The sequence below is a fragment of the Schistocerca serialis genome, chromosome 9 (genome assembly GCF_023864345.2).
Source record: "Schistocerca serialis cubense isolate TAMUIC-IGC-003099 chromosome 9, iqSchSeri2.2, whole genome shotgun sequence".
NCBI lineage: Eukaryota > Metazoa > Arthropoda > Insecta > Orthoptera > Acrididae > Schistocerca > Schistocerca serialis.
Window position 1 is genome coordinate 14325001 of NC_064646.1, and position 14755 is coordinate 14339755.

Consider the following 14755-nt stretch of genomic DNA (forward strand, 5'->3'; position numbering starts at 1 on the left):
CTGCAGAATATAAACATTTGGTACAGGGGCTGGCAGTTGAGTCTTGATGCACGAAGTATGTTTTTAAGTAAGTACCATGTTGAAACAAAAATAAAACAAGTAGAATTTTCTTAGTAATTTTATTTCTACGTGCCTGTACTGTAACACTTTACTACATCATTCTCAACAATATTCAGCTGTTTACATTTGTTTGGGAATATTTGAAATTCCTTCTCCGATTCAGAATCCCGACAACTGTGAAACACGCTGTGATTCGTCTTCTTCGTGCTAAAGGCATGAAGGTTGCTGAAATTCATCATCAGGTCAGCGAAGTGTATCGAGGAAGGATTATGAGTGATTGGATGGTAGGGAAATGGGTTAGAAATTTTAAAAATGGTCATACAAATTTGCAAGTTGGAGAACGAAGTGAGCGGCCTTCAGTCATTACTGATGATTTGTAGCAGAAGCTGATGAAAAACTGAGAGAGAACAGACACTTTATGATTTCAATATTATGTAACGAGTTTCCTCAAGTAGCAATAATTGTGTGCTTCATACAACTGTTGCATAATCAGGCAGCAGATTTCTGTACGGATGATATTCAAAAACTGATTGTATGATATGATAAGTGCCTTAATATGGTGGGAATTTCATAGAAAAGTAGATTAAAATACAGGTTTCCATGTAAAAATAAAACTGCTAAGAAAAGTCTACATATTTTATTTTTATTTCAAAACAGTTCATACTTAAAAAACACACCTCATTTATAAGTGCAATATATTGCACATAAGTTGATGGAAAAACACATTTTTGTTTACGATATTGATGACAAATCACTGGGAACAGCAGCACCCAAAAAACCCTTTACATACCCATCCAGATCAATCTAAAGGGAACAACTGTATAAAACAACACAGAACAGACATACTGTCTTAGGAAAACATAGTGACTGCCTGGTAAGTTATTTTTAATTATATACTTCTGCCTTAGATCATGATATTATTACCTGTTTTAAGTTCTTAGATGATTTGTAGGTTACATAGTGGCTCGTCAACTGACCAGGCCCGGAGGAGCACTCACAATTTCATCATCACATGATTTGAACTGTTGACAAGTTATTACATAACATATTCAAATCATTAGCTGGTGACTTGGTAGTAAGTCAAAACTGGTACTGATATCTTGAACCAACAGTAAAATATGTGATATTCAAGATCACATTAACCTTGTTACAAGAAAAGCTGGTGCCAAGCTGAGGTTCACTGGATGAATCCTAAGGAAATGCAATATATCCAAGAATGAAGTGGCTTACAAAACAATGGTTCAAGTGAAGCTTCCTGGCAGATTAAAACTGCATGCCTGACCGGGACTCGAAGCTGGTACCTTTGCTAGGCTGTGGCTACGCCATGTCTACAATACCCTTCCTTCCAGGAGTGTCAATCCCTCAAAGTATGCAAGAAATCTTGTGTGGTAGTTTGCAAGGTAGGAGATGAGGTACTGGCAGAAGTAAACCTATGAGGGAAGGTCATGAGTCTCGGATAGCTCAGTCGATACAACACTTGCCCATAAAAGGCGAAGATCCCAGATTAATAAGAGCCCCAGTTCAGCACACAGTTTTAAGCTGCAAGCAAGTTTCAAATCGACGCACACTCCACTGCAGAGTAAAAATTCATTCTGGAAATGGTTTAAGTATAGCCACTCAGTCTTAATTCCTTATGAGGCAGGATTAACAGAGGTGATAACAGTTGATCCTAAGAAGAATGGGATGTGTGATCATGAATTCATTTAGCAAGCATTAGAGCATTGCAGGATGCTCATCATTTTCCAGCGGTCACAAGATGGGCACTGCACATCTTGGAGAGGTTTAGTGTTAAAATTCCAAGAGAGTACATTCAAAGACAAGTTAGATGATGTATGATTTCCTACCACATACATACATTGGGTAAACTAAATAAGTTAGATGAATATGTATTGGCAACTCAAAATTTGTCCCAGACCAGGACTCAAATCTGGATTTCCTACTTTTTCTGAGCAGTTGCCACAACCACTGGGTTAAATGAGCATGTCTCCAGGCTGGTGTCAAACCATGATTGTCACTGATGTTTTCACTAACAATTTCGAAACACTGCTAATAGAGATCCTCCCACATGGTATGTGGGAATACCACAACTGGTGAGAACAGAGACAGTGGAGGACCATGGTAATCTGAGGTACGTTCTTTGCACATACAGGAAACTCCCTGTGATAAGCCAAAATTTGAAATTCTAGCCCAAATCAGCAACAAATTTTCAACTGACATTACATATTCATTATACTACACGTTCAGCACATCTAAAAAGTTTGTACTGATATTATTTTATGCCATTGCAGCTTCAATGATGGCATCCCCTATGATACATTCTTTTCATTTCATTGCATTTAATTCACTTAATATTTATCCCTTCTGGCAGGGAAGTAACAGTCTGCCACTGGCTCCACTTCCCAGTATTTCTGTATTCACATACCTTGTACTGTTCACTAACCATAAGTGAAAAAATCAGTGAAATGGATAAGGCAACTGCGTGCAATTAGCAGAAAATCTGGGTTCGAATCCCAATCTAGCAGTAATTTTTGATTTTTGCTAACAATCACAACAGTGTAGACTCGGCATATCTCAGCAGTCTGCGATGGTATCAATCCAAGCCAGTGCATCTTCGAGAGACCTAATCTCTATCAATTCATTCAATTCCTTTCACAACATTTAATTTGTTCAGATAAATAATAGGGTATGCTGAAAAGTAATGCCTCTGAATTTTTTCTGCAAAAACTATTAATGCTTTTTAAATAAAAGAAACTTCATTAACATTCCACATCTTTATTCTCCATATCCACATATTTAATTATGAACATTGTCATCGTGGTGATGAACACATTTCTCCCAAAAAGAGACTAGTTTGTTGATACAGGCACCGTAGAATGTTTGAGTTTGTTGATGGAGCAACAATTTCACCTCTGCTTGCAATGATTCATCACTATCAAAGTGAAGTTCTCGAAGGTGTTCTGGAAACAGTTTTGGAAACAGATGAAAACAGGATGAGGCCGAGTTGGGACAGTATGGAGGCTGATCGATGACAGTTTAACTGTGAACAAAAGGCATTGGATTGTTGCAGATGTCGCTGCACTATAGTTCAATTCTTTTATCTTGACGGATCGCGCATGCCTGCCCAGACGCGGGAGATGGCTGTGTTGCCAGTTGTACGCGCCAAGAGAAGCAGCGCCATAGTATAGTTCGCAAACTTACGTTTAGGAGGGAGCATGCAGTTTATGAAGTAAAGCCACCACGGCCGCACTAACCCTTTCGCTGCTACAGAGACGTGCTCCCCGCATTCCGCAATGTGCGCGATTTTGTCATCATTGCACTGCTCGCCTGTGCAGACACATGGTGGTTCGACTGCTTTGGCAGACTTTATCATTCGATTTCATAAAAACTATTTGGCCCAAAAATTTGATTTTTACACATCTTCTTGACTGATACCTTCCCTCCATAAATGACTTAATTTTGTTTCGATGTTCAATGCAGTTATTGTGCAGCATTAGATGTAGTAAACCATTGCACGAAATTTTGAAGAGTTTGCAGAGGTAAAAGTCCATAGTGTATACTTTCCGTATGGTCGATTTTAGTTGCCACTAGAAATTTCAAAAAATTACATTCAAACGAATAAAATTCATGAAGTAATACACTTCGATATTGTTTTTAAAAAAAGAAAATATTAAGCACCGAACAAGATTTGAACTCAGAACCTGTGACTTGGCAGCCATACACTTTAACCATTAAGCTAACGCAGCTCATCACTCAATGCATCTCCCGGAGGACTCTAAAATATCACGCAAAATACCAACAAACACGTTTTGTCGAAGTACAATAGGAAATAACAATTACCGCTGTTCTTTATTGCGAAAAAGCGGTTAGTGAGAACGATACAAACACCTTTCCTTGCTATCGCCTGAATTAGGAGGCTTATTGCTTGTTTGGTTCAATTAGTTAATAGAATATGAAGCAGTTGGTATAAAGAATGCTTTTTCCAAACTTTCTATAAAAGGAAGTCTGCTATTAAGACATTGCTTTTGTTCAATTACTTTATTTATGACTGAACGTTTTTAAAACTGAAGACACTCGTCCGTGCTCTGCACTGCAGTTGAGCTCTGGCAACATCATTCTCTGTTCATTGGCTGACTGTGCTTTGTGGCGTCAGATGCGCAGAATGGACCTAAACTCGGCCGCCGTCATAAATGACGCGCACTTTAGTGTGCGATCTGGTATTGTCATGCTGAAGGAGAGGGTGTGCCATGTGTGGACAAACTCTTTAAATTTGTGAAACTCAATTACAGTCATCTGTTTCTCAAGCACTGAGATAGTTATGGGCTACAATTCAGAGCCCCCTCGTAACAGAGGTTTGCAACTTGCATCATCGAGGCAGGAAAGCATGAATATGCATGACATGTAATACCTCCACCAATATTGAGAACAGATTAAAAAATTCATTGGTATTACTTTTCAGCTCGCCCTCATATAACTCCGGACAATAGCAAAGAGTTTAGCATCCAGAAACTTTGCACCACCTTCTCCCCTCTCCTCACCAGTCAAATATTGGTGCCAAATACCTGTTCTACCACAAATGGATTTACTAGCAATCACTTATAATTAAAACTGTTGTTACCCAGACTAAAGCAAACAACATGCAAACATTTGCATGTCACAGTAAGTGATAAATAACTCACCACTTACTTTTAATTAAGACTTTGTGTTTGATCAAATAGTTGCCTCTACGTATAGGCTATACATAAGCACTGCAAACATAAACATAAAGACTTCGTGAGCATTTTATGTAAAGAAACGCTGAATGTTTTCATTATATAAAAATCCAATATTAACAGTAATTTCTCAGCAGGTATATACATGGGAATCAAACTGTTACCACAGCTTTCTGAACACAGCCCTCTCAACAGCACAAACCAGTTTCTTTCCTCTCTTTGAAATGCACAGCACTAGTTGAAAAAGACAATAGATACACTGACTCGAATAAAATAACTTTCTGTCTGGCAGATTGCAGGGACAGGAGGCAGTGTTGCCATGTGTAACCAATCACATTTCGCAAGTCTCTGCATTTACAAAACAGGCAACACAACAAACAGGTGTCACTTTAAAAAGAAGTATGATTCTACATCTATATCTACGATCTGCAAACCACCGTGAGGTGCATGGCAGAGGGTATGTCTCATTGTACCAGTTATTAGGGTTTCTTCCTGTCCATTCACATAAGAAGCACGGGAATGTTTGAATGCCTCAGTGCATGCAATAACTATTCTAATCTCATCCACACAATCCCTATGTGAGCAATACCTAGGGGATTGTAGTACATTCCTAGAATCACCATTTAGAGCCAGTTCTTGAAACTTTATTAACAGACATAGTTTATGTCTATCTTCAGGAGTTTTCCAGTCCAGTTCCTTCAGTATCTCTGTGACACTCTCCCATGGATTAAACAAACCTGTGACCAATTGTGCCGCCCTTCTATGTATACATGCAATATCCCCTGTTAGTCCTGCTTGGTGTGGGTCCCATACAATTTAACAATATTCTAGGATGGGTCACATGAGTGATTTGTAATCAGTCTCCTTTGCAGACTGATTGCACATCCCCAATATTCTACCAACAAACTGAAGTCTACCACCTGATTTACCCATGACTGAACCTATGTGATCATTTCATTTCATATCCCTAGAAAGTGTTACACACAGGTATTTCTATGAGTTGGCCAATTCCAACAGTAACTCAATGACATTACAGTTATAGATACTACATATTTTCGTTCTGTGAAGTGCAAAATTTTACATTTCTGAACATTTAGAGCAAGTTGACACATTGAAATCTTATCAAGATCTGAATGAATATTTATGCAGCTTCTTTCAGATAGCACTTCATTACAGATAACTGCATCACCTGGAAAAAGCCTGATCTTACCGTTTTTGGAAAACTGTGCTACTGTTCCCAGAGTCTGAGATTTACAACTATTAATAATCCTACAGGTTTGAAATATCATCTCACCGAAAAAGTTTTTAAACTCAGGACTATCTTCATTAGCCACGTGTTGCAACTGACAACAAAAGTTAAAGTACTCGCAAGTGTCAATGTCAGCTGCTCTAATTTGTGTCTACATCTATATCTCTATTCATATTGTGCAAACCACTGTGAAGCACATGGCAGAGCATATTTCCCACTGTACCATGTATTGAGGTTTCTACCCATACCACTTGCATAAGAAGTGCTAGAAGAATAACCGCTTAAATGCCTCTGTACACACTGGAATTAGTTGAATATTGTCCTTGTGTTCCCTACAGGAATTATATGTAGGAGGCCAAAGTACACTTCTAGATTCCTCACTTAATTTTGTTCTTAAAGCTTTGTAAGTAGTGTTGAAACAGTTGGCAGCCACGGTTTTGGCACATGCACAACTCACACACATGACCCGTCTCTGGCCGCTGCAGCTCTCTTCTTTCCTGTGTTTTATCTTCTGCATTTTTAAAAAAAAAATTATTTATGTCTGGGCACAGCTGCCAGAGACAGTGGTCATGTGCATGTGAGTTGTGCTTCTGCAAATGTGTATATGTTTTCTACTTTAGAAGGAAGCCTTTTGGCCGAAAGTGGAAACGTATAGCAGTCTTTTCATTATGCCAGTACGCATCTCCGAGTCTTCTGTAAATGGTGAGCAATAATCTATCCTTTTAATTAACAAACACTGGTTTAGTATTAAGTCAAATGCTTTTTGGAAGATCATCTCAAACCATGGTTTTCAATATGTAGCATGAGAAGAGCAAGAATTGGAAACTGCATAACCAATGTTTTCAGAATCCATGATGATTGAAATGCAGTAGGTCATTTTGTTCAAGATACCACATTATGTTTAATCTACATAAATGAGATCACGAGTCCTACCGTCCTTGTAGACATGTATGATCTGTGCTTTCCTCCAATCAATGTTACAGGTTTTTGACAAATATTATCTCCTGTGTCCATTGCTCGTGGTCTTGCGGTAGCATTCTCGCTTCCCGAGCACGGGGTCCTGGTTTGATACCCAGAGGGGTCAGGGATTTTCACCTGCCCTGAGATGACTGGGTGTTGTGGTGTTGTCTTCATCATTATCACCATCATTCACCCCCATTATGATCCGAGGAAGGCAACAGCAAATCACCTCCACTAGGGCCTTGCCTAGTATTGCAGTGTGGGTCTCCCGCATCGTTCCCCTATGCTCTGTCAAGAAGCATGGGACTTCATTTCCATTATCTGCTATAAGAAAAGGGACAGTTTCTTTTATAATCCTGAATATGATGTCCCATTTTACATAGATATAGGGGAAATGAATGTCTCTGCTTATGACGCTACTCTGTTGGATGTGTATCAAAAGAAGTTGACAAAAACATGAACTGAAAATCAAACACTATGGACTGTCTACCACATATAACTTCTGCTTTGTGAAAAATGCTGATACTGATCTAAATAAATTTTACTTTATATACTGTAGTTTCATTCATCAATACCATACATAAAATTTTGGGGCACAACAACAATTATAAATGACGCATTCACGTGCAGAAGTGATCAGTAATAAGCCATTTTTTAGAGTTATTGAATGAGACACAAGAAGAAGAATTAGGGCAGAGGGAGGCATGATGAGGGGGAGAGACGGAGGATGGGAGAGCATATATGAATTTGGGATCGACCAAAAGACACGAAAAATCACAGAACAGACACTTACAGGAACAACGGCCAAAGTGAAATTTGTGGGCGAAGTATCAGAACCCTTTGAAATCGAATCTGGAGTCCGACAGGGGGATGGACTATCCCCAATCCTTTTCAATATTGTTCTAGAAAAGATAATCAGGGAATGGGAACCTCACGTAAAGGGTATCCAAATTGGTATCAAGAAAGAGAACCAAATTAAAGTCAAGTGCCTTGCTTTCGCTGACGATATTGCAATTATCACCAATAACAGAACAGAAGCGATTCACGCAGTGGAAAAACTACATGAAATTTCACAAAAAACTGGACTACAGATATCCTATGAAAAAACCCAATATATGGAAAGGCAGCCAGAAAATAAATCCCCTTTAATAACAAAATGTGGTAAAATTGCACAAGTCTGCCATTTTAAATACCTCGGTGAAACTATACAGTCCTCAGGATTAAACCGAATTGCCAATGAACAAAGAATCGCCAAGCTCCAGAAGGCCTACAAGCTAACATGGACGCATTACAACAAGAAGTGCATTTCGACAGACGCAAAATTAAGGCACTATACAACAGTGATTCTTCCAGAAGCAATCTATGCAGCTGAAACAATGGTGATTGATGGTCATTCAAAAATTAAGGAAATAGAAAAGCAGGAAAGAAAAATTCACAGGAAGATTTACGGTCCAATCAACAAAAATGGCATTTGGATGAAGAGACCACAAAACGAACTCTATAGAAAGATCAACATAGTAACAGATGAAGTCAGAAAGTGCCGAGCCAAATTTTATACACACATCTACAGGATGGAAGACTCCAGAACAGCAAAGAACTTATTCAATATTATAACAAGGAGTAAATGTGGCACAGAATGGCTGAAAGAAGTCCAGAGGGATCTACAGCAGATCAACATAAAAAATCTCGAAGATCGCACTGAGTGCCGGCATAAAATCACAAGTGTGAAGTTTGGGGAAAGAACATCGCGTCAGCCTGGTAAAAAATGGACAGAGGAACGGAAGGAGCATTCTGAGAGGATGAGGAGGTTTTGGGAAGCAAAGAAGAAAAACATCCGAAGATGAAATTATGAATTCAAGTTCAATCGCTCTCCTAAGGGGGAACAATCGTTATTAAAATAATAATTATATGTGTGTGTGTGTGTGTGTGTGTGTGTGTGTGTAAAAAAAAAGGAGGATGTTCCTTCGTCAATGATTTAGCATAAACATGTTAGGCAGGTGAAAAATATCACAAAGTGTCACCATGTTAGCTATATTTCCATCAAGAAAATGTACGAGTTTTGTAAACTGTTTACCACATTCTACATCACTGAAGGATATATGAAAAATGTAAGAGTAACATGAAAATAACTTACTGTAACTTGTTTTCACATTAGCAACTGCATGGAATAAAGATGAATATTCTATGCAAGTCATCGGCTTTGATTAGTGACACAGGAAACATGTGACAAATAATATAATGACTAACGTGATATTAGTAGTGATTTTTCAAATGGGCTAAGCTGCAGATCAGTCTGACCCAACAACCACTATTTTTTTTTGCTTTCACATTCATTGGCATCACCAACTAACAACAAAGCTGCAATTAAATGTGTCAAAAGGTGAGATGACAGCAGCCATTAATATTACTTTGCTGGCCAAAGCCAACAACTCATATCAAATGTTCTTCTTGGCCCATTGCATGCACTTCAGACCACTGCCACGACAACAGCATATACTGCTACCATACTTTAAATGTAGTAAAAAGCTCCACTACCAAAAAGCTTGCAGTACACTGTGCAGGATTAGAAGATGAGGAGTAACTCTAATACACACCTTCTCTGAAGCAGTCTGGTGAATTTGCAACTATCCAACAAATGATTTCGGGGCCATTCTTAATATGTAAAAGTGTTTCCACAATATCCAAAGTATTTAAGACTGCTGGAAGTTCTGCAAGTGCAATGCAAATTACATCACAGACTTCCTCAATGTATACAGCATTGTCAAATAAATCAGAATGTTTTACATAAAAGTCTGGTCCCCGTTGTTGCTCATGAATCTGTCAAGAATATGAGAATAAGATGTACAAATCATTCTTGGAGTCAAGTAATAACAGTCAAAAGAAAATTTTTGCACTGATTCAAAAACAAGCGTTAAAACATTTTTAACCCTATCAGTGAATGGAAATGTTATTTTAATGTGGTAATAGTGGAGGAGGAAACTACCTGTGACGATATGAACAACAATTCACTCAGTACAAGCCGGAGTCTTCGAGTTGAGTCGCTGCGCTCGAATTCCAGTGCCAGCCCATTTTGTAGCGACTGGATAAGTATGCTATCCGATTGAGAACTTCCCAACTTCTGCCTGAGGATATTATTTCATGTCAGTTATGTCTCATCAACGAACATTAATGCAAGCATGTTATCAACTACTTACCTCAATTGTTGCTCTTTTTTTACGTCACTCTCCAATGCATGAAAATCAATGGATAAGAGTGCAACGATGGAGTTGACATGTTCAATCCCAGATAGAAGCGTCAAAATTTCCTTTCTGCCTTCAGCGCAGTCTCTCGTGATGTCATGGGGGGAGATTAAGCTCATTCGTACCAGGCATGGCAGAATAGGTCGGATTTCTTTCGAGGTACATTTTGAAAGTTCAGCTACATCAACGTTCTGAATAGCTTTAAATACTCGTGGAGACACTACAGAGGTGTAATTCATTTTTCAAAAACCTGATCATCAATTACAATAACTTCTCATACAAAAACACACAACCACCAACACAACACACTTCCTTCCCTGTTTGTTTACATGCACGAAATACAGTAGCGATTTGCTGCAGGCCTTAGCATCTCTGGACACTTGTATTGCGACCAAAGTTTTTCATTATAGACATTACTGAGGGTTTTGCCGCCCCACAGTCTGTAGTTTTGCCGGAATGCGCAGTGACAATTAAAATAATCGCTGCTTAAAACCCCACTATGAAACGTCAGACAGCTTCATACATCATATAGAATTGTTGAAATATGGGCCTAAGAAGGAAGTGCCAATTAAAAATATGAAAAATGCAGCCCCAAAAGTTTCGAAATCATTGCAGAATGAGTTACAGACGATTTGTCAATTCAAGTCTAATCCTAACTAGAAAATAATGTATTTTTCAGTGTTTACAGAGAAATAGGGTTATAGATAGTTAAAACTTCACACCTCTCTCTTGATTGTTTCAAAATAGTTAAAGGCTGTAAAAGGGCTGACAGCTCGTAAAAGATTTTGACACTTTTTAATTTGCACGAGAAAGAATGAAATGCATTTGAAATTTCCGCGTTACTATAAATTCATGCGGATCATTTTATGGAACTTCCGAAAAATGGCTCCAAGCACTATGGGACTTAACATCTGAGGTCATCAGTCCACTAGACGTAGAACTACTTAAACCTAACTAACCTAAGGACATCACACACATCCTTGCCCGAGGTAGGATTCAACCCTGCGATCGTAGCAGCCGCGTGGTTCCGGACTGAAGCGCCTAGAACCGCTCGACCACCACGGGCGGCTGGGCATTCCGACTGTAATCTATGGAGTCACTGTACATGGGGTTAGTATCACTTTACTGATGCGATGTTTACCATGTCTTGCACATTTTAACACCTTTTTTTCAGGATGTAATTGAGGAGCGTGGACATTTACAACTGTGTCAACAAACACTATGATTTTATAGCTCCAGTATACTAATATTTGCAAATAAATAAAAAGTAATATGATCTAGTATTGCTAGATTTTTTGTTTTCCAATTGTCAGTATTCAAGGCTCAGAGATCAACAAGGGTTTAGGTTATTGAATACAACGCAATGAAAACGTTTGGGCAGTACCGAAGTATTTCAAACATACTGCATACTGCTTTAATTTCTACGGTATCAATGAAACATGCAAGTTACCTCAAGTACTATTCTCTCCCGCGGCACTGTCTCTTCTACAGGAACTACGAGGTTGGTTTGTTTGTTTTGTTTTAGAGCGCAAAACAACTATGGTCATACGCACCCATGTCAAACTGTAGAACACAAATACAAAGCGAGGAGTTAAAGACGACTATCGTTAGTCCCAATCGACGGAAGAGAAGGCTGCTAAAAGCAGTGATGTGGAGAAAAGTCTATAAAATACGCCATAGAGAACCGGAGGTCCTGAACTAAAAATTAAATGACCTTCGCCATATCGCTACGTCGGATAAAAAGTAAAATGCGATCGACAGCTTGCACGTCGTTTGCACGGCTGATAACTCACACGGCAAACATAAACGAGAACTGAAGTCGCTAAAAAAAAAGGCATTCCGTCAGGAAATGTCAGAGCGTCAAAAGTTGAGCGCAATGAGCACAAAGTGGTAGGGGAGCACCACTTAACAAATGGCGATAGCTAGAAAGACAGTACCTGATATGCAACCTAGCTAAAATGATCTCACGGCGAGATGGCTGGAGGAGGTCGTCCAAGCCGCTGGGAGAGGCTTAATAACGTGGAGCTTGTCCCCTTGAAGGGAGCATCAGTGGCGATGCCAAAGTAACACCAACTGCTGACAGACGCAATACAAATATCATTGGAGGGAATGTAAGAACTAGTGGGCTGAAGTGTCAGGACTGCAGCCTTCACAGCACCGTCAGCGGCCTCGTTTCCTGTTAGACTGATGTGAACAAGAATCCACATAAATATCACAGTGGTTCCTTTAAGAGTGCACAAGTGACAGTTTTCTTGGACCCATTGCACTAAGGGATGGACAGTGTACAGCGCACAGGGGCTTTCAGGGACTCTGAGAGAGTTGGAGCAGATGACAAAATTGAAAAGCCTGTGTTGCCAGATGTACTGCGTGGCCTGATATAGAGCGAAGAGCTCAGCTGTAAATACTGGGCAGTATTCCAGAAGCTGATACCGAAAAACATCGGTGCCAATGACAAAGGCACAACCCAACATCACAGTCAATCTGAGCGCCATCAGTATCAAGGTATTATTGCGGAGTTCCATGCAAAGATCATGAACCTGAAGGTGTTGGACCTAGGCTGGAGTAGTGTCCTCGGGAAGTGAATGAGGCCAAAGTGAACAAGAGCCACCACATGAAGCCAAAGTGGTTCACACCCACTGGAAAAGTTGCAGGTAGCGTGAAGTTAACTTGCTGGAGCAAGAGCCGAAAGCGAACTCCAGGAGATAACAGAGAAGAGGGACGTGCCCCATAGTGGTGTTCAAAGGAGTCATCGAAGAAGGAGCCATATGATGGAAGGCCACACATGGTAGACAAACAGCATGCATATCCGCTGAGGAGAAAGTCATGGTGGTAGGACAGCGGTAGTTTGGCAGCTTCTGCATACAGACTTGCAAGTGGGCTAGTGTAAAAGGCGCCAGTGGCCAAATGGATGCCACAGTGGTGGATAGTATTGAGACGGCATAAGAGGGACAGATGGTCAGATGCATAAATAAAACACCCATAGTCTAATTTCGAACGGACCAGTGCAAACGGAGCAGTGTAGTTTGAGCTGCTGCCCAGGAAATACCACTGAGGACACATAGGACATTGATGGATCACTTACAGCAGGCTGCCTGGTAAGACATGTGGGAGGATCAAGAAAGTTTCCCATCGAGATGAGCCCCAGGAATTTTGTAGTTTCAATGAATGGAAGAGCAACAGGCCCAAGATGTGAAGATGGTGGAAGAAACCAGCTGCGCTGCCAGAAATTCATACAAACGGTTTTGTCAGTGGAAAAATAAAAGCCATTGTTGATGCTCCATGAGTGATGACAATGGAGACATCACTGAAGATGGAAGGAGACAAGTCCATGGAGAACTGTAATAGATGGCAAAATCGTCAACGAAAAGGGAGTTGGAGATGCCTCATGGGAGACAAGGTTAATGGCGATAGAAGAAAGGACGACTCTCAGGACGGAACACTGAGGCACACCGTTTTCCTGGATAAAGGTGTCTGGCAAGGCAGAACCCACACTTACCTTGGAAACTCGGTCTTTAAGTCCTGAAGGAAATGGGACATGCGGCCATGGAAGCTTCATGGGTAGCAGGTGTCATAGGCTATCTCTAAATCGAAAAACACTGCCACAGTCTGGGATTTCCACAGAAAACCATTCAAGACATGGGTGGACAAAGTGACGTGATGGTCAACTGCAGAACACTGTGCTTGAAATCCACATTGTGCAGCAGTTAGTAAACTGCGAGACTCGATCCACCATACCAGCTGGACATGAATCATTCATTCTGTCAACTTGTAAACACAGCTGATGAGAGAAATGGGGTGGCAGCTAGAAGGAAGATGTTTGTGATTACCAGGCTTTGGTATGGGTATGACCGTGGCTTCATATCAGTGTCTGGTAAATGTGCCATCTGCCCAGATGCGGTTGTATGTATGAAGCAGATAGTGCTTATCCGCAAGAGTAAGCTGGTGCAACATCTAAATATGAACATCGTCTGGCTCTGGAGTGGAGGATTGGGATTAAGTGAGAGCATGATCTAGCTCCCTCATAGTAAAGGTGGCATTGTGGCACTCACAATTCTGAGAAGAGAAGGGTATCACCTGAGCCTCCTCCGCTCATTTCTGATGGAGGAAGGCAGTGTGATAATGGGAGGAGCTCGAAATCTCTGCAAAATGGGTGCCCAAGGTGTTGAAGCAATAGGGTCCACTATGACATTGTCTGGTACCGTCAGGCCAGAAATTGGGGAATGGATCTTGGTCCCAAAGAGCCATTGGAGGTTGCCCCACATGACGGAAGTGGGACTGGAACTGTTAAAAGAACTAGTTAAGGAAATCCAGCTAGCTTTTTTGCTATCCCAAAGAACACGATGACACAGGGCACACAACTGTTTATAATGAATGCAGTTTTTCATTGTAGAATGATGGTTAAAAATGTGGAGAGCACATCTTCACATGTGAATTACATCACAGCATCCCTAATCTACAAAGTGACTGGGACATGGGGTGGTATAGAGGAAGTGCAAGGGATTGAACTTTCTGCAGCAATAAGGATAACGTTTGCAAGA

The 14755-nt window shown here is 40.3% G+C and overlaps 1 protein-coding gene across 1 annotated transcript in view; it reads right to left on the reverse strand.

The window, feature by feature from the left end:
• Positions 1-10583, reverse strand: part of LOC126418954 (integrator complex subunit 2-like) — a 91398-nt gene extending 80815 nt beyond the window's left edge. Inside the window, 3 exon segments of the mRNA XM_050085996.1 lie at positions 9573-9795; positions 9962-10100; positions 10173-10583. Of these exon segments, the coding sequence (XP_049941953.1) occupies positions 9573-9795; positions 9962-10100; positions 10173-10456 (646 nt within the window). The 5' untranslated portion in view covers positions 10457-10583.
• Between the last annotated feature and the right edge of the window lie 4172 nt (positions 10584-14755).